Raw genomic sequence first — 20,203 nt, 5'->3', positions numbered from 1 at the left:
ATCCCGGACCGAAAAGAACCTGAAGGTATTCCGTACGGATCCCGAAAACCATCCAGAAATGATGCCGGTACCTACCCCAAATGATCCCGAAATGCGGCCGAAATGACCCCGACGGAATCCCGGACGGACCCCGAAAACCAACCAGAAATGATGCCGGTAGGTACTAGAGGTTTACGCCGATCACTTTATCGGCGGCGGCGGCGTAGGCGGCGCGCCGGCATACGCCGGTGTTCTTCCTTTAAAAGCCTGATTTTTCTATTTAAAAAAATAATATTTAAGAAAGGTTTTGTTTATATGTATTTAAGGAAAGATCCTCGGTTTTTGCATCAAAAGACCGTTCAAAAATTTTCAGGAGTAGCTCCTTGCGAAGGGATTGTCCATCGTTCGCTTGCTCCAGAGAGGCTTCGAACCTAATCCCGGTCTTTGAAATTGGTGCTGCTGCGTCTGCTGAAAAGAAATAGAGATACATAAAATAGTCACACTTTTGCCTGTATATCTCGTGCAAAGCGTAGTTTCACCTAGGGTTAACTCCTAATAATCGTCGCGAACACAATTCTTTAAATCATTTGTCGCTCCTTGGTGGTCACGTATAAAGGCGACTTAGGGTTGCTATTAATGGTCTATTAATACTCATGACTCTCGTGGCACAGGGCGCCTCCAGTTTTTTCGGCTGTTTTTAAGAGCTATAATTCCTGATGTGCGAACGGTAGGGATCCCTACCACCAGTCGCTACCACACCTCCTGAGCCTCACACCATATGCCAGTACAGAAGCTATAGGACTGCGACTTCGAACTCATACCTTCGTCGACGTCACTTTCGTAGAAGATCTAGGCGTAGTTCCGAAGACTTTCCAACGGATGCTTTTGTCGCGCTATGCTGCCGAGCTACACCAGAGAAACACCTTGAAACGTTAGGGAGTGACTATTCGGCCACGGATGCCGCCCTCGAAATCATAAGCAGTCTAAGTGGATGTCATTGCATCATGGGTGAAAATCGTATAATCCTCGGCGCATCTACTTAATTAAAATTTTACAAGGACCCTGGATAAAATTTTTAAAATGTAGACCAAAGATTGCAGACGTTTGTGTTCACAACATTGACCTCAATAGTATTCGTTAAATCAAATTTAGAATGAAAGTCGACGGATTTTAAGTTGAAAGTTGTTAACTACTGTTTCCGGCCTTACGATATAGGAGCTCATTATGGATGACGGCGTAGCTTCAGTTTTCAGACAAGTTCGACTGTCCACTACGTTAGGGTAGTATCACACACGGTCATTAGTTCCACTGTCTTGGGAAAGCTTTTGCTTCACCACTTTGAGTGTTCTTGCGAAGGACAAAGCCTCACCTGGTAGATATATGTGCCTACGTATTCACATTTGTAAAAGGAGCCGTAACGTGTAGGTGATATTTAAACTTGGTTGATAGGCTATAATAAATTTGATTCACTCCAAGGGACTAGTTTTGGATAGGGCCGCCAACTTTAGGAAATGTCAAACCGGGAGACTTGGGTGTTGAAGGATGAAGTGTGAAAATCCAAATTAACATTTCAGACGCTATTGTATAGTTTCGCAAATAAACAACAGATGTTTGAATGCAAGACTTAGTGATTTTTCAAACCCTTCTCATAAGTACATATATCCTCAACTTAAGTATGAGGTAAGAATAATTTCAAAGGAGTGTTATGCCCCTAGAAACTAACGGATTTTGCATCACTGATTTCGCTTATTCTTGAGGACAATTTAAAAACATGTTCGCCTTGTGTCATTTTATTTGAATTAATTCCTCATTATTAATTTTTTTAAAAATGCAAAGTGAGCATATAAATTTATTATATAACTTTTCTTTTAGTATTTTGTTTTAATAACTTGCTGAATTGGGTGATGCAAAGTCCGTTTTAAGCTGACATCGAAAGCGCCTGTTATTTTAAATAACTTTTGAATAGTTATAAAGAGTTAAATTTCGCAATTAGTTTCTTATAACTGGCAGTGATGCGCATCCGTTGATACCACTTTCGACCATATCCGACCAATTTTCGACATGAAGAATAAATGGCCTAAACAGTTTTAAACGAGCAGAAAATATAGTAACGCGCCGGACGCCGCGCCGATATTTTTGACATTCGGCGGCGGCGTGCAAAAAACGACCAAAATCGGCGGCGGCGTTTATCGGCGGCGTAATATCCCTAGTAAGTACCCCAAATGATCCCGAAATGACTCCGTCGCGATCCCGAACGGATCCCTAAAACTATCCAGAAATGATGCCGGAAGGAACCCCAAATGACCCCGAAAAAGTCCCGAAATGACAACAACGGGATCCCGGACGGATCCAGAAAACCATGCAGAAATGATGCCGGAAGGGACCTCAAATGACCCCGAAAAAGTCCCGAAATGACCCCGATGGGATCCCAGACAGATCCCGAAAACCAACCAGAAATGATGCCGGTAGGTACCCCAAATGATCCCGAAATGACCCCGTAGGGATCACAGACGGATCCCGAAAAAGTCCTGAAAGGACCACGACGGGATCCCAGACGAATTACGAAAACCGTCCAGAAATGATGCCGGTGGATACCCCAAAATGATCCAGAAATAGTCCCGAAACGACCCTGAAGGGATCCCGGACGGATCCCGAAAACCATCCAGAAATGGTCACGGAAGGGGAAGGGTCCCCAAATGATCGCGAAATAGTTCCGAAATTATCCCGGAATAGTCCCGAAAATGTCCCAAAATAACCGTGACGGGATCCCGGAAGGATCCCGAAAACTATACAGAAATGATGCCGAAACGGTCCCCAAATGCTCCCGTATTAGTCGCGAAAAAGTCTCGAAATGACCCCGACGGGATCCCGGACGGATCCCGAAAACCATCCAAAAATGATGCCGAAAGGGTCCCCAAATGATCCTGTATTAGTCGAGAAAAAGTTCCGAAATGACCCCGACGGGATCCCGGACGGATCCCGAAAACCATCTAGAAGTTATGCCGGAAGGTACCCCAAATGATGCCGAAATAGTCCCGAAATGACATCGACGGGATCCCGGACGGATTCCGAAAACCATCCAGAAATGATGCCAGAAGAGACCCTAAATGATCCCGCAAAAGTTCCAAAATGACCCCGACAGGATCCCGGACGGATCCCTAAAACCATCCAGGAATGATAACGGAAGGGACCCAAAATGACCCCGAAAAAGTCCCGTAGTGATCCCGGAAACCGTAAAGAATTTATCTCTCAAAAGTACGCAAATTATCCCGAAAATACCCCGACGGATCCGGAAACCCATCCAGAAATGATTACGGAAGGGTCCCCAAATGATCGCGAAATAGTTCCGAAATTATCCCGAAAATGTCCCAAAATAACCCCGACGGGATCCCGGACGGATCCCGAAAACTATACAGAAATTATCCGGGATGGGTCCCAAAATGATCCCGAAATGACCCCGACGGGATCCCGGACGGATCCCGAAAACCATCCAGAAATGATCACGGAAGGGTCTCGATATGAACCTAACGGGATTACAAATAAGGTGAAGCTATTTATAAAACCAAGTTAATAAGGCAGCAGGCGCTTTGGAGCGAATGAAGAGTTACATAGAAACATACAGGTAAAGCTAATAAAAGCATGCTAATAAATACATTTGAAGGAGGGTGGATGGCGGGAGGAGAAGGAGATGACCACTGGTCGTTTTTCCAAATTGTTTAGATCTCGATCTGTATGTGCCAGATACCAAAAACTATTGATTCAGGAGAAAATTTATATTGAGTTATAACAATTTATAGATTTTACAACAGAGGGGGCAGGTGGAGGGTTTCACTTCTCGCTTTGTAAGCCCTCGACTTATTTGACCCATTGAGTCTGTAATATTGGTGAAGGCCAGTATACGTAAAGTTGTAATGTGTAAAAATTATTAAAAAGTAATTGTTCGAAGGGGTCGTGGGACGCCAACCCCCTTTCCAAGTTCGAAAAAAATTTCGCTAGTAGACTATTGTCTGTGTCCCAAATTTCATCAAAATCCGTGTAGCCGTTCTGGCGTGATTCAGTCACAAAGACGAAAAAATACAATAATTAAATTATAACTGTTCCTAGGGCGCGGGGACCTCCCTTCTAGACTATTGGCTAAATGCGTGCCAAATTTCATCCAAATCGGTTCAGGTGTTCTTGCGTGATTGAGTCACAAAGACAAACGTCTGGACAAACATACAAACAACCACACTTTCCCATTTATAATATACTAGCCTTTACCCGCGGCCCCGCCCGCAAGGAGAAAATGAAATATGTGGGCTATTCACGTTTGCCTGCTTATAAGTTATCTGTTTAAAAATTTTTTTCTGTCTAATGCATTTTATATTTGTAATTGAGTAAAAAAAAGAACTAAATGAGCTGATAACCTGCAAATGATCCTACAATTATACAGAAAAAGCCACAAAATGACCCCGACACTATCGCGGATGGATCCCGAAAACCATCCAGAAATGCCCCGGAAGGGTCTCCAAAAGTTCCCGGAATAGTCCCCAAAAAAACCCGAAATGACAACGACACGATTCTAGACTTATCCAGAGAACTACACAGAAATGATTCCTGAAGGGTACCTAAATGATCCCGAAATAGTCCCGAAAAAGTTCCGAAATGACCCTGACGGGCTCCCGGACGGATCTCAAAAACCATCCAGAAAATATCCAGGAAGGTTCCCTAGATTATTTCGACATAGTCTAAAAAAAGTTCCGAAATGATCCCGAGGGGATCCACGACGGATCGCGAGAACCATACAGAAATGATTCCTGAAGGGCCCGAAATAGTCCGAAAATGACCACAATGAAATCCCGCACGGATCCATAAATTATCCCGGAAGGGCCCCAAAACTATCCCGAAAAAGTAACAAAAAAACCCCGAAATGACTCTTACGGCATCCAGGATGGGGGCGGAGGGTGTCACCTTTGAGCTTCGAATCCCGTTTCACTAACAGACGAGGCTTTGGTGACCCCAAGCTCCTCATTGAACTTGGGGGTGGGGGGGAGGGATGGCCAGAAGGTTTAATGGGGCCATATAAATCGTTCCCGAGATGGTCGGGCCAGCACCTTAATGGTGCTGTGTTACCGGAGCGTACCGGATCTGTATACGACAAAGGACCATCACATCACCCCCAAAGCCTTCGGGGAGTAACCTTATCGCTACAACAACAACAACAACAACAACAACAACAACCACGGATCCAGAAATGATCTCGGGAGGGTCCACAAATGATCCCGAAATGACCCTGATGGATCCGGCAAACTATCAAGAAATAATGCCGGTAGGGTTCCCAAATGATCCCGAAATAATACAGAAAAAGTAACGAAATTACCCCTAAAGGGTCCCCAAATGATCCCGAAATAGTCCCGAAATTACCCTAATTGGTACAGATCCCGTATTAGTCCTGAAAAAGTTCCGAAATGACCCCGACGGGATACCGGACGGATCCCGAAAACCGTCCATAAATGATCCCGAAATAGTCCCGAAGAATTCCCGATATGACCCTGACGGGATCTCGAACGGATCCCGAAATCCATTCAGAAATGATCTTGGAAGGATCCCAAAATGATCCCGAAATAGTCTCGGAAAAGTCCAGAAATTACCCTGACGGGATCCCGGACGAAAACTATCCTTAAATGATCCCGAAAAAGTCCCGAAATGACTCTGACGGGATCCCGTACGGATTCCGAAAACCATCCAGAAATTAAGCCGAAAGCCTCCCCAAATAATCCCGTATTCGTAACGAAAAAGTAGCGAAATGATCGCGACCGGATTCCTGAGCGATCCCGAAAACCATCCAGAAATTATGCCCGAAAATACCCCAAATAATCCCGAATTAGTTCCGAAATGACCGCGACGGGATCCCGGACGTATCCCGAAAACCATACAGAAATGATACCGGAAAATATCCCAAATGATCCCGAAATAGTCCCGAAAAAGTACAGAAATGACCCCGAAGGGATATCGTACGGATCCCAAAAACCATCCAGAAATGATGCCGAAAGGCTCCCCCATTTAATCTCGTATTAGCCCCGAAAAAGTCCCGAAATAACCCCGACGGGATTCCTGACCGATCCCGAAAACCATGCAGAAATTATGCCGGAAAATACCCCAAATGATCCCGAAATAGTCCCGAAAACGTCGCGAAATGATGCCGAATGGGTCCACAAATTATCCCGTATTAGTCGAGAAAAAGTCCCGAAATGACCCCGACGGGATCCCGGACGGATCCAGAAAACCATCTAGAAATGATGCCGGAAAATACCCCAAATGTTCCCGAAATGACCCCGGCGGGATCCCGGACCGATCAAGAGAACCATCCAGAAGTTATGCCGGAAGGGACCCCAAATGATCCAGAAGAAGTCCCGAAATGACCTCGACAGGATCCCGAACGGATACCGAAAACCATCCAGAAATGATGCCGAAAAGGTCTTCTAATGATCACCTAATAGTCCGAAATGACCCTGACGGGATCCCGAAAACTATCCAGAAATGATGCCGAAAGGGTCTCCAAATGATGCCGTATTAGTCGAGAAAAAGTCCCGAAATGACTCCGACGCGATCCCGGACGGAACCCGAAAACCATCTTGAAATGATGCCGGAAGGTACTCCAAATGATCCCGAAATGACCCCGGACGGATCCCGAAACCCATCCAGAAATGATGCCGGAAAGGTCCTCAAATGCTCCCCTAATAGTCCCGAAATAACCCTGACGGGATCACGAAAACCATCCAGAAATGATGCCGAAAGCGTTCCCAAATGATCCCGCATTAGTCGAGAAAGTCACGAAATGACCCCGACGGGATCCCGGACGGATCCCAACAACCATCTAGAAATGATGCCGGAATGTACCCCAAATCATCCCGAAATGACCCCGACGGGATCGCGGAGGAATCCCGAAAACCACCCAAAAATGATGCCCGAAGGGACCCAAAATGACCCCGAAAAAGTCCCGTAATGATCCCGGAAATCATCAAGAATTTATCTCTCACAGGTACGCAGATGATCCCGAAAATACCCCGACGGGATGCCGGACGGATCCCGAAAACCGTCCAGAAATGATGCCGAAAGGGTTCCCAAATGATCCCGCATTAGTCGAGAAAAGGTCCCGAAATGAACCCGACGGGATCCCGACAACCATCTAGAAATGATGCCGGAATATACCCCAAATGATCCCGAAATGACCCCGACGGGATCCCGGACAGATCCCGAAAATTATACAGAAATGATTCCGGAAAGGTCCCCAAATTATCCCGCAATAGTCCAGAAATGACCCTGACGGGATCCCGGATGGATCCCGAAAACCATCCAGAAATGATGCCGGAAGGTACCCCAAATGATCCCGAAAAAGTCCCAAAATGACCCCGACGGAATCCCGGACGGATCCCGAAAACTATCCAGAAATGATACCGGAAAGGTCCTCAAATGATCCCCTAATAGTCCCGAAATGACCCTGAGGTGTTCCCGGACGGATCCCGAAAGCCATCTAGAAATGATGCCGAAACGGTCCCCAAATGATACCGTATTAGTCAAGAAAAAGTCCCGAAATGACCCCGGGCGGATCCCGAAAATTATACAGAAATGATTCCGGAAAGGTCCCCAAATTATCCCGCAATAGTCCAGAAATGACCCTGACGGGATCCCGAAAACCATTCAGAAATGATGCCGGAAGGTACCCCAAATAATCCCGAAAAAGTCCCAAAATGACCCCGACGGGATGCCGGACGGATCCCGAAAACCGTCCAGAAATGATGCCGAAAGGGTTCCCAAATGATCCCGCATTAGTCGAGAAAAGGTCCCGAAATGAACCCGACGGGATCCCGACAACCATCTAGAAATGATGTCGGAATATACCCCAAATGATCCCGAAATGACCCCGACGGGATCCCGAACAGATCCCGAAAATTATACAGAAATGATTCCGGAAAGGTCCCCAAATTATCCCGCAACAGTCCAGAAATGACCCTGACGGGATCCCGGATGGATCCCGAAAACCATCCAGAAATGATGCCGGAAGGTACCCCAAATGATCCCGAAAAAGTCCCAAAATGACCCCGGCGGAATCCCGGACGGATCCCGAAAACTATCCAGAAATGATACCGGAAAGGTCCTCAAATGATCCCCTAATATTCCCGAAATGACCCTGAGGTGTTCCCGGACGGATCCCGAAAGCCATCTAGAAATGATGCCGAAAGGGCCCCCAAATGATCCCGTATTAGTCGCGAAAAAGTCCCAAAATGACCCCGACGGGATCCCGGACGGATTCCCAAAACCATTTAGAAACGATGCCGGAAGGTACCACAAATGATCCCGAAAAATTCCTGAAATGACCCCGACGGGATCCCGGACGAATCCCGAAAACCATCCAGAAATGATGCCGGAAGGTACCCCAAATGATCCCGAAAAAGTCCCAAAATGACCCCGACGGAATCCCGGACGGATCTCGAAAACTATCCAGAAATGATACCGGAAAGGTCCTCAAATGATCCCCTAATAGTCCCGAAATGACCCTGAGGTGTTCCCGGACGGATCCCGAAAGCCATCTAGAAATGATGCCGAAAGGGTCCCCAAATGATACCGTATTAGTCAAGAAAAAGTCCCGTAATGGCTCAGACGGGATCCGGACGAATACCGAAAACCATTCAGACAGGATGCCGGAAGGGACCCCAAATGATCCCGAAAAAGTTCCGAAATGACCCCGACGGATCTCGAAAACCATGCAGAAATGATGCCGGAAGATACCCCAAATTAGCCCCGAAATGGCAACGATGGTATCGCGGACGGATCCCGAAAACCATCCCGAAATGATGCTGGAAGGGACCCAAAATGACCCCGAAAAAGTCCCGTAATGATCCCGGAAACCATGAAGAATTTATCTCTCCAAGCTACGCAAATGATCCCGAAAATACCCCGACGGGATGCCGGACGGATCCCGAAACCCATCCAGAAATGATGCCGGGTCCGAAAATTATCGCGAAAGTCCCGAAATGATCCCGGAATAGTCCCGAAAATGTTCCAAAATAACCACGACGGGATCCCGGACGGATCCCGAAAACTATACAGAAATGATCCCGGAAGGGTCTCGATATGACCCTTACGGGATTACAAATAAGGTGAAGCTAATTATAAAACCATGTTGATAAGGCAACAGGCGCATTGGAGCGAATGAAAAGTTACATAGAAACATACAGGTAAAGCTAATAAAAGCGTGCTAATAAAAACAATTGAAGGAGGGCGGATGTCACATTTTCACTATCAATGTATAGCTTTTCTTCATTTTGGGTGACAACGCCAAACACCTTTTTGATTCATGTACGGCAAAGGACTGCCTCATCGGTTACATTCATCTAAACCTTCAAGGATATTATCTTTTTTTTTTTTTTTTTTTTCTCGGACGTTGTGGCAGCGCACTGCCCTCAAGTGGCCCGATGAAACCAGGCTAATCCTGTTTTTTTTTTGTTTTTTTTTTTTTTTTAATTCATACATACTTTTTTTTTTTTTTGTTTTTTTTTTGTTTACTATTAATTGCAAACTCACTCATGCTCGTTAATATCGCCTTCGTAAGTAGTAGCTATTGCAAAAAAGCACGACAAAAACAAGTAAGGACGGGACTTCATACCTTTCATGAATGGGCTGAACAATCCCGTTCGTAATCTCCAAATAATCGGATGTATAAGATAAGAAATATATAGTGAACAGATGTACATACCTAAACGATTTTTAAGATAAATATAAAATAAAAAATGGCAAAAAAACCCCCTTATCTGAACGATCGGTCGCGAAATCTTCTATGCTATATTAAAATATATATCACCAAGTTTCACGTTTTTATATTGGAAACTAAGGGAGAAATGGCCAAAAATCTTTCTATCTGAACGATCGGTAGTATGGGATATATATTATATATAGCTCCGATCGAAATAATTTTTTCATGAAATCTTCTATGATATATTAAAATAAAGATCACCGAATTTCACGTTTATACTTCAAAATTTGAGGGACTAGTTTGCGTTCAAACAGACAAACGGACGGACGGACGGACATGGCTATATCAACTCAGTTCGTCGCCCTGATCAATTCGGTATACTCAATGGTGAGTCTATCTTCTATATTTCTCAACGTTACAAACATCGGACCAAAGGTAATGTACCATTTCATGTTCATGAAAGGTATCATAAAGCGGATATACATCTTTCCCAAAAGTAGCCATAAAGTCGGTTCGGAATGGTGCAGAGAGAGTATCCAATTATAACTTGTATCAAGCCTTCGTCAAAATGTTTCATCTTATCAAACAGGTTTGGACTATAATGGCCCAAGACAAAAATAAGCTCAAAAGACCCAACCGTTCACAGTGAGTGCACCTACAAAAAAATTGGCGTCTTCGCACTACAGGATTCACTACTACTACCTCTGAACTATTGCTAATCGGCAGTACATAGTACATGCCGACAGTTGGCAGCCAAATCAATATGCCTAAAATCTGAGCTATATACGACCATCCCCTGATAAGGATGCACTCTGAAGTGGTAAGTAATCGCCACTTCTTAGCACATCACAATGATATAAGTGTCAGTGGTAAACACCGCATGGACACTGAATATTGCCGCCTCTTAATGCGATAGTTCTGATGTTTTTCGCGGCGATAATCGATAGTTCTGAAGTATATTTTTGCTCAAAACTGTGGATCGGATTATATTATCCGTAACATAACAGTGTAGTACAAATTCGTAAAAAGGCAACTATTACACAGATTTTGTTTGAAGTTGAAGCTAGCCAGGATTTAATACACTACAGTATCAGATGGTTTCGAAAGTAACGGTAGTACTTTTAAATTATCGAAAATATCGAATGGTGCACCTATCGGTAATTTTTTGCAGCTCATATTCCAAGGGCGTCGTTTTTACGTCTTAGTTACTGAAATATAACCTTAAAAAAAATAAGCGCAATATATTTGTTTTAGTTTTGATATATTCTGTAGACACTTGTCTTAGATATATATAAATGTACCATAATAGTAGTATTTAATAGGAATAATTTAAAAATAAAACTGTATGTTTGTTAGACTGAGTCGATTTATTAACCGATATCGCGCCATCGATTTTTCGATAGGATTTGAGCTCAGGAAAAAGGAGTTCCACTACGCATACAAAAAAAAATAATTTTCGAGCCTGCGAAAAAAAATAGCGAAAGGGTAAATTTTTCGACCAAAACACTCCCCAAACCCCAAAAATAAATTTTTTTTTTTCAAAAAACTGTTATCGACAACGTTTTTACAACAGGCTCGAAAATTATTTTTTTGGGTATGCGTAGAGGAACTTTTTTTCTTGAGCACAAATCTTATCGAAAAATCGATGGCGCGATATCGGTTAACTTTCGTTCATACAAATCGACCCAGCTTAATGTATGTGGTTCTTTTTTTAAGTAAAATATCAGTTTTTATCAATATTTTTTGTTATAAAATTTAAACAAAAATTTTTAATTTTCGTTACAAAATAAATGTGACGTAACTTTTATGAGCATCATTTATCGATTTCGAAAACTTGAACAAAAAAAAAAAAATATAATTAAAAGATAGCCGGTCAATTATGTTTACAGCAGTAGAAATAGGGGTTTTTGACCATTATTTGCTTAGTTCAAATTTTTTAATTTAATTGAATAATTACACTGTGCTACACTGATTTTACACTTTAATAGCGACCTGGTGTCCGTTGTAGGTCTTGATGAGTAGATCAAGATGCCTTATTTCAAAATTTTCTAACACCCCGAAATTTTCAAGTTATTGTTAAAAAACTGTTTTTCTTGTACCTCGCGCATTCAAAAATTCGTTACTCCGTCATTTTTCCATCAATTTTTGACTGCTTAACAGTTTTGGAAAGCTGAAAGATAGGGCTTCAAAAAAATATATATTTGTCAACACTTTTTTTAGCAAATTTTTGACATTTTTTAGGAGTTATCTAAAATTTTCTCGTTTTTTTTTTAATTTTTCAAAGTTTGACGGCTTTTTAATGTATCATTTCTTTAATGAAAAATGTTTTTCTTAAAGAGGTTGAGAGAATATTCTATCTCGAGTAAAAAAAGTGCTGGTTGATCAGATTCGGTTGAGAATTGTTTAAATAACAAGACTTTTTGTGAACAAGAAAATTCTGCTCTCATTGTACAATCGATATCGCGTCGGGTCAGGATTAATTGTACGATTTCGGTATATCGCTGCCATCGTATTGAGCATTCTTATCGTTTCTTTTAATCCACCAATTATTTTTTGTTATAACAAAATTCCAATTATTGACTTTAATTATTTAAACAGTTTTGATATTTTTTATTTATCTATATCATCTCTCGAGTAATTTTATTTCGCTCCTACGTTGGAGAGAAAAAATAAAGAAATAAATAGTTGCAAATATATTTACATAAAATTTTGTTTTATTTTATGTACTTAATACAAAAAAAACTTCGAATTTCGATAGCTGTTAAAAATGTTTACTAGATCTTCTACGTTTATAAGCCACATCGTCAGTATCGGGTTTTAGAGACCAGGAATAATTTGCCAGCATTCTGATCTGACTTTTTCCGACAAAGCGTTTTTCGATCTCTAATAGTTCCTGATGGAACCGTTCTGCCTGTTCGTCACTGAAATGTCCAAGATTTTCAGGAAATAAATCCAAATGTGAATGCAGAAAATGGAGTTTGTGTCGTTGATTTCTAGGCCGTCAGAGTTTTCTTCATCATCAGCTTCTAACGAATTTTGCGGTTCGGAAATTGCATCACGAATAGTCGATATTTCTCCCTTGATTGGATGAGATACAGTTAACACATTAGCATATTGTATACGGTCATGAGTTTTGTAGTGATGACCAACAGTATTTGTTTTGCAGAAGTAGCAATCTTCTGGCTTATGGAAAAGTTGACGATGCCATATCATTGGGGTTGAGAATGGTAAAGGTTGTTTGTTTCATTTCCCAGTTTTCCATTTTTTGAGTGCGCTTGAGCACTTCACACAAGCATACTCTGGTTTATACCAAACATTTTCACTATACACGCGATTAAGGAAAGATGCGAAAGCCTCTGTGAGAGATGCATTGGTTTTTAATTGTACACGATGTTGCGTATCAACGAATAACCCGCAGACGTAACAAAACTTATTACGCTTATCACACATTGTTAAAAAGTACCTTGTAGCAACACGTACACTGACTGATTTGATTCTATCAAAATGACAGTATCCTATGTTTCGTCTTGTCATTTATCTTACAGAGGCAAATAGGCAAATGTCTCAGAGAGCAATTAAAGCACTGTATATCTCATTTCCACAAACAAGAAAAACCGTTGTAAAAACCGTGGTCGTATCAATTTTTCCTAACACATGATTTGATGATAAAAGTAAATAATTTGTTTATCTTTGTTTCATAATTAAATCATAAAAAAAAGGTTAAACGAAGCATAGATAATGCTCAAAACAACGGCGGCGATATACTGAAATCATACATTCAATCCTGACATGGCGCGATATCGATTCTACGATGAGAGCAGAATTTTCTTGTTCACAAAAAGTGTTGTCATTTCAACAATTCTCAACCGAATATGATCAACCAGCACTTTTTTACTCGAGATAGAATATTCTCTCAATCTCTTTAAGAAAAAAAATTTTTCATTAAAGAAATGATACATTAAAAAGCCGTAAAACTTTGAAAAATTTAAAAAAAACGAGAAAATTTTAGATAACTTTTAAAAAATCTACAAAAATTTGCTAAAAAAAAGTGTAGACAAATACATATATTTTTGAAGCCCTATCTTTCAGTTTTCCAAAACTAGTAAGCAGTCAAAAATTGATGGAAAAATGACGGAGTAACGAATTTTTCAATGCGCGAGGTACAAGAAAAACAGTTTTTCAACAATAACTTGAAAATTTCGGGGTGTTAGAAAATTTTGAAACGCGGTATCTTGATCTACTCATCAAGACCTACGACGAACACTAGGTCGGTTCAAAAGTGCTTGAGATATTTTTTTTTGTAGCACTGTGTTATTTGTGTACAAAAAAAATTGCAGCAAAAATTATTTTTTGGAAGAAGTTATATTTGTTCGTTAATTTGAAAAAAAAAAAAACTATACTGAATTCAAAACAAAAACTACTTGAACCAATTTCGTAAAAAAAGAGATTTTCAAGTTTTAAAGAATATCATCTTAGTTAACCCTTTCGACCCTCCAGGGACACTATTGTCCCACGAAAAGTCCCAAATCTCTTATAAGTTACTTAAAGTGGTGCAAAGAAGTCCCAAGTATTAGTTTATGGGGTTATCTACATTTTATTCTTACAAACATGCACGTTCTTAGGCATTTTTTTTTTGTTTTTTCTCATTAATTTGTCGACAGTGCTCAAAGAAACTAGTGCTAATTGCGTTCTTGTGCTTAAAATAATTGTTTTGATTATGGTAAGTTACAAAATATGGTAAGTTACAAAATATCTATTTAATTGTTTATTTCCAAAGATTTTGGATATTTATTTACTTTGGGACGCTTATGTCCCTGCAGTATTTTTTGATGGGACATTAATGTCCCAGTAGATAGTTTTCGACCCTATATATGTTTAATGTTAATTTCTTTTAGGAACTGTAAATGGCCACAAAACTAAGTGAAAATGAATTCGCAGATATCCTGGAAGACCAACAGAACGAGAATCTGTCAGGTACTGATTTTAGTAGTGGAAGCGATAGCCTTTACGATCGCTCAGAAGGTAACAGTGACACTGAAGTTGACTCAAGTGACTCAGAAAAAGGCTACTCGGATAAGGATTTTAGCCTGAACGATCAGCAAGAGACAGCAAATGTCTCAAGTCCAGAATTTATTATTTGGGGCTCTCGTAGTGACTCTTTCCTACCAAGAAAATTGGTCACCAATAGTCGTAATTGCAAAACCGCAGAGAGCATTTTATGTCTTGCAACACCATATGATATATTTAGTAAAATCTTTCCAAAAATTGTGTCACAATATATTGCACAGTGTACAAACGAGAGGATAAATATAATGCTTAAATCAAAGGCTAAGCGGCAAAGAATAGCTTGTACATATGCTGCTGAAGTTGATATAGTGATTGGATGCATTTTTGTAATGGCATTTATATTGATCGTAGGTCAACCAAATGGTGGAAGAAAGTCTTTTATCGCATTCTAATGATGTGTGCTGGAAATGCGTGTATTACTCACTCGGAGGTGCATCGAAAAAAACTTCGTTTTCTGGACTTTATAGTACAACTTGCTGAGTCCTTTGTTGCAAAAGGTAGAGAGACTACCGACTACAAAATATCTCGTCGGCAGTAAAGGCGATCAAGCAGCTTGAGGAATATGAAAAACGTTGGCGATCATTTGCCGATCCAAGGAACTACGAGGCGTCGATGTGCCACATGTGCTCACAGGAAAATTTAGAAAAGAACGTAAATTATTTGCAAAGCTTGTAATTTGGCTTTTTGTAAAAACTGTTTTGTTTCTGCTCATTTATAAATTATTTTGTGCTCTGTGCATATAATTTTGGAATGCTATGTATGAACTTACGTACAAAATGAAATATTTTACTTTTTTATACTGAATTCAATAAAAAGCTGCATAAATAATTATTTTATTGTCTAAAATAATTTTATGCATACATGCGGTGGGACCCATCAGTCCCACCCTTAAATATCATTGTAGACAAAGAATACCGCTATCATCATGCTGCCACATATTTACTGGCCTATTTCGACTTTAAATATTCAAAAATTATGTTTCCATATACATTCTGCAAAAGTCGGATCGAAAGGGTTAAATTTAATGGCTTTTCAAATGGTTTATATTAATTGAACAGACTATTAAACCAAAAACAGATTTTTGAAATCTTCATACTAATGCAATTTTTATCTAAAAAAAAGTTATTTTTACAAAAATCAATTTTGTTTTTCGTATAAAAAAATTTCAAAATTTGTATTTTGTTTGAGCTGTTAGCATCTATCTCATCAGCTGACCGCTTGTTTCTACGATGGAGCCACGGCGAATTCAGTACCGGCTGTTGTTATCCCAACAGCTGATTGCTTGTTCTTGCTTATTTTCTATACAACGCCTTGTACTACAACATGTCAGTTAATCGAAATCAATGAAAATTTGATTGACATTCTTCTGCACGGATAGTTGGTTGAATTCGCTTTGCCACCAACTGGTATGGATACGCCTTGGATGGAGCAGTAAAATAAGCAAAACGAAATCAAAGCAAATTTTCGTTAGATTTGACATTCTGTTCTGCAAAGAATTGCTATGACCTTGTAACTTGGCCCAAAGCGAACCTATACAAGGTGATGGCAAATCGAATTCAACCCAATTCGCCGTATCAAGTCAAAAGAAAATCAATTGATTAACTGAAATCTTGTTGTACCAAAGCGTTGCTTGGAATGATCAAGAAGCACACGAAGCTGATGGGATAACACCACCTTGTACTGAACTCGCCTTGGATTTGCCTTAGAATTGTACTAAAACTCCATCCTCAAAAAGATACTAAATAAAAATTTGGAAATTTCGGTGAAGGTTTTCAAAAGCTTCTCGAGTTTACTAGTTTTTTGAAAACGTTTTCAAAATTGTTTAACATATGGGGCTTTCAACGAACCCAATTATTGTTGATACGCTCCAAACATGCTTCGTTCAACAGTTGTGTTCGCTGAAAGCAGTCATAGTTTTCCTATTTTTTTAACATATGTATATGTCAAAAGCTTCCTATTTTTTTGCAGAAGCGTTTTGACATTTTAATTGGAGCAATAAATATGTGTTTCTTTTTTTTAGAAAGATTAAGGAAAGTGTTAGTTTATGAATTCATCTTTATAACAAATATAAAATCTGCCGATGTTTTTTTGATTTTCTAAATCTTTTTCATTTTGTAAAAAGTAAAATTACATTAAAATGTGTATTTATAACTTAAGCCGAATCAATAAACAAGTAGAAAATAATTTTTTTATAAAATTAATTTAAAAACAGTTATAATAGAATAATAAAAATATAGTTTAAACTAAAAAATACGCTTTTAAATATTTAGTTTTAGTATATACAATCCACTTATATATTTGATGTTGATTGCACCGTAGCACAGTGGTCGGTTCCATAGGCCAAAAATAAAAAATCAAAGTGAAAAGTTTGTCACCAAATGTGTCGTTAGTACCTCTTAATAGAACAGCCTTTTAAAAGGTATGTTTTTTTTTGTTGTATTCGAACTGTACTCTTTAAGAAAAATTGAGGTTATGGTATTAGTTGGTTTTTGCAGTGCGACCAAGTTAAAAATAAAGTGCAAGTCTAAGCTATTTAAAAATTCATAAAATATCATTGTATCGAAATAAATAAATATGAATATTGATGTCAAAGGTATTTACTCCATTTTGAAATAATTTTAGTGTCTTTAGCTTGTGTTTTTTTTTTTTTTTTGTTATTTAAAATTTCAGCAGTGCCTTTATTAGTGTTTATTTGCACAAATATTTAAATTTCAGCTAAAGTTTTAGTTGGGTTCCTCACCGATCCTCACGTTGCGACTCATATCTTATTATTAGTCAAAGTTTTAAGATTCTATAGTGTTAATATCAGCTGCCATTTTCCGCCACTAACTGCGTTTTGCGACAGTTTTCTGATAGCGTCACCCTGATAAATTATTATTGTCGTATGTTATATGTGGACGATATGCAAATGTAAACTTTTGTGTGTGTTTGTAGTTTTGTTATTGTTATGTATGCAAGATCTTTTAATAACTTTAATTTTTTTTATTTAATCCTATTAAACATTGTATTTCCGATAGACACATCTTACCACTTTTCCCCCCACATCTACTTACTTTTTGTATGCATGCGGTGAAAGTGGGTGGTTGTGGGGTCGGTATGAAGCTATCACCCGCACAAATTTTATGAAGAAATAATTCTGACATATTTGTAAGCCGTGACCAAAGTTTCACGTTGATATCTCTACTGGAAGTATTTTTGGCCACCAACTCGATATAAGACCGACCACTGTGCGTAGCACCGTTCGTGCTTCCACTATTAAGCACAACTCGTTTTGTAGCGAGTTATTTAACCACCCCGCTAATTGCCGCTAGATGGGTCCAACTCTCCTTTGCACGCCTACCTTAGAGAGTTACAAACAAGCATATATACAAGTGAAGCTCAGATAAGCGTGTTAAAAACAAAAATGTTCATATTTAATACATCCTGTTACACCTCATTAACGAAATTCCTCAAATAAGCCTGATTTATTGAATGCAAGGAAAAAAATTAAGTATCGGATTTTTCAAATAACCGAATAGCTAAGCAAAAAATTCGGCTATCCGGATTCATAAATGGGAAAACCGGATATCCGCTGTTCGGCTATCCGGAGACGTAAACGGAAAATCCGGATATCCGTATGTCCGTATACTGGTATATACCCTGCGAAAATCGCAATGGACCAACCGAGTACTCAAAAATTAACCACAATTCATACAAAAAATATGGTCCAATTAACATTGCGATGTCCTAGGACTGGACCATATACTCCAGCTCCGCATTACATCAGAGTAATCCATGGAGTACCCACAGTCCAATAAACATCGTGTAGTGATTACAATCGTTAAAAACGAGCAATGATCGGCTTAAAATGTGTTCGTGTAGAAACATGAGTTGGTCCATTGCTGCATTACAGTGGAGTATAATGGTAAGTACTCCAGTGGACCACATGATCCAACGATTTTTGCAGGGTAAAAGTTGAATATCTGCATATGAGAATTGAACGAAAAATTATTCACAAAATATGTTTGTAGATTATTAAATTAGCGTCTAAAATTAAAAAGCTACAATTTTACAAACAAGTAAAAATAAGAACATTGCCATTTGTTTATATTGTGAAAAAACGCTGTTAATTGATTTAAATACCACACGAATATATTGTTATTAATGTTAAATAAAAATATATGGTACATCAATTTGTCGCTTTCACTGGATATCCAAAAATACGTTATTACCCGGATCTTCATAAATCCGGATATCCGGATAGTTTAACAAACAAATATTAACCGGATATGCATGCCGTCCGGGTTTTATCCGTGTCAACGGATATCCGTATGAATATCCGGATATTCGAATATGCGGATAGTCCCAGCCCTAGTAAATATGCACACCCCTAGTGTGTTCATATTATTATCAACATGTTTTTTTTTCTGTTCGTTTAAATGTGCTGTTCCACTTAATACTACATATTTATATAGTAGACCTATGAAATATAGATAAATTATTACTATACTCGTATTTATAATTTTCTTTGGATCAAATAAAGTATTATGTGTTGATGTTGATAGCCGCTCATGTTTTTTTATGGCATTGTCATTATTCATGATCTAAAAATTCAAATTCACTCTCTTGTGACGAATCCGAATTCAGTTCTGTTTCTTTTGGTTTACTTGTTGTTGTTGGCGCCCCACCACCTGTTAACCATTTTATCGCAAGACCACCTATTATATTTGGCAATTGATTTGCAACGATCATATGCGCTACTCCCGCCGGTTCCAGTGCTGCGCTGTCTCTCGCTTCAATATGCTTTGTTGACGCAGCACCATCGACAACTGTGTGATGATCGGGGAAATGTAAACCTTTGGATAAACTTTCTTCAGACGATGAAGTGGATAATGATGATGCTGATTGATTTGGATCATTTTTAAAATGCCCTTTTCTAAAATGAATTTTTGGTTCGGCAGTAGAACTACCAGGTTTTTGTGCATCTATTACTGGTATTAGCTCATCATCTTCATCTGTTGAGTTCTCATTTATTTCTGGTATTGAATCAGGTATTAAAAGTTCTGATGGTATATCATCACTATGTTCTTCATCTTCCAAGTCTTCTGTGGGTGATGTGATTTCGCTAGCGTTTTCTAATATTGCTAAATTTATTTTATTTATTTCTGGTACGAATTCCTCGTCGTCATCATCTTCGATATCGGCATCATTATTGCCGTTTGCTTCAGAGATAGAGTCGTCGGAATTGGTATCTAAATCTTTTGGTGCTTTCCAAGCCTTTAGTTCGGCTTCCGTGTGCACTACTGAAAAAAAAAGAAAAAAAAAAAACAAGTGAATGTTTGTTTAGATCATAGATGCTAAGTAACGATTAGATAATGTTAATGATTGCTAATTAACCTTCATTTGCGAAATTCTCTAATTCATCCTAATGGTAAATCTAATTGC

At 39.3% G+C, this 20,203-nt stretch overlaps 1 protein-coding gene across 1 annotated transcript in view; it reads right to left on the bottom strand.

Annotated features, from left to right (window-relative positions):
* Nucleotides 1–10,956: 10,956 nt before the first annotated feature.
* The window catches only part of LOC137251234 (uncharacterized), a 101,051-nt gene continuing 91,804 nt past the window's right edge, over nt 10,957–20,203 (bottom strand). Inside the window, exon 4 of the mRNA XM_067785494.1 lies at nt 10,957–20,061. Within this exon, the coding sequence (XP_067641595.1) occupies nt 19,352–20,061 (710 nt within the window). The 3' untranslated portion in view covers nt 10,957–19,351. The remainder of the gene's footprint in view (nt 20,062–20,203) is intronic.

The sequence above is a fragment of the Eurosta solidaginis genome, chromosome 4 (assembly GCF_040869045.1).
Source record: "Eurosta solidaginis isolate ZX-2024a chromosome 4, ASM4086904v1, whole genome shotgun sequence".
Classification (NCBI taxonomy): domain Eukaryota; kingdom Metazoa; phylum Arthropoda; class Insecta; order Diptera; family Tephritidae; genus Eurosta; species Eurosta solidaginis.
The sequence above is the reverse complement of the archived record's forward strand: the minus strand, read 5'-3'. Positions and strand labels throughout refer to the sequence as shown.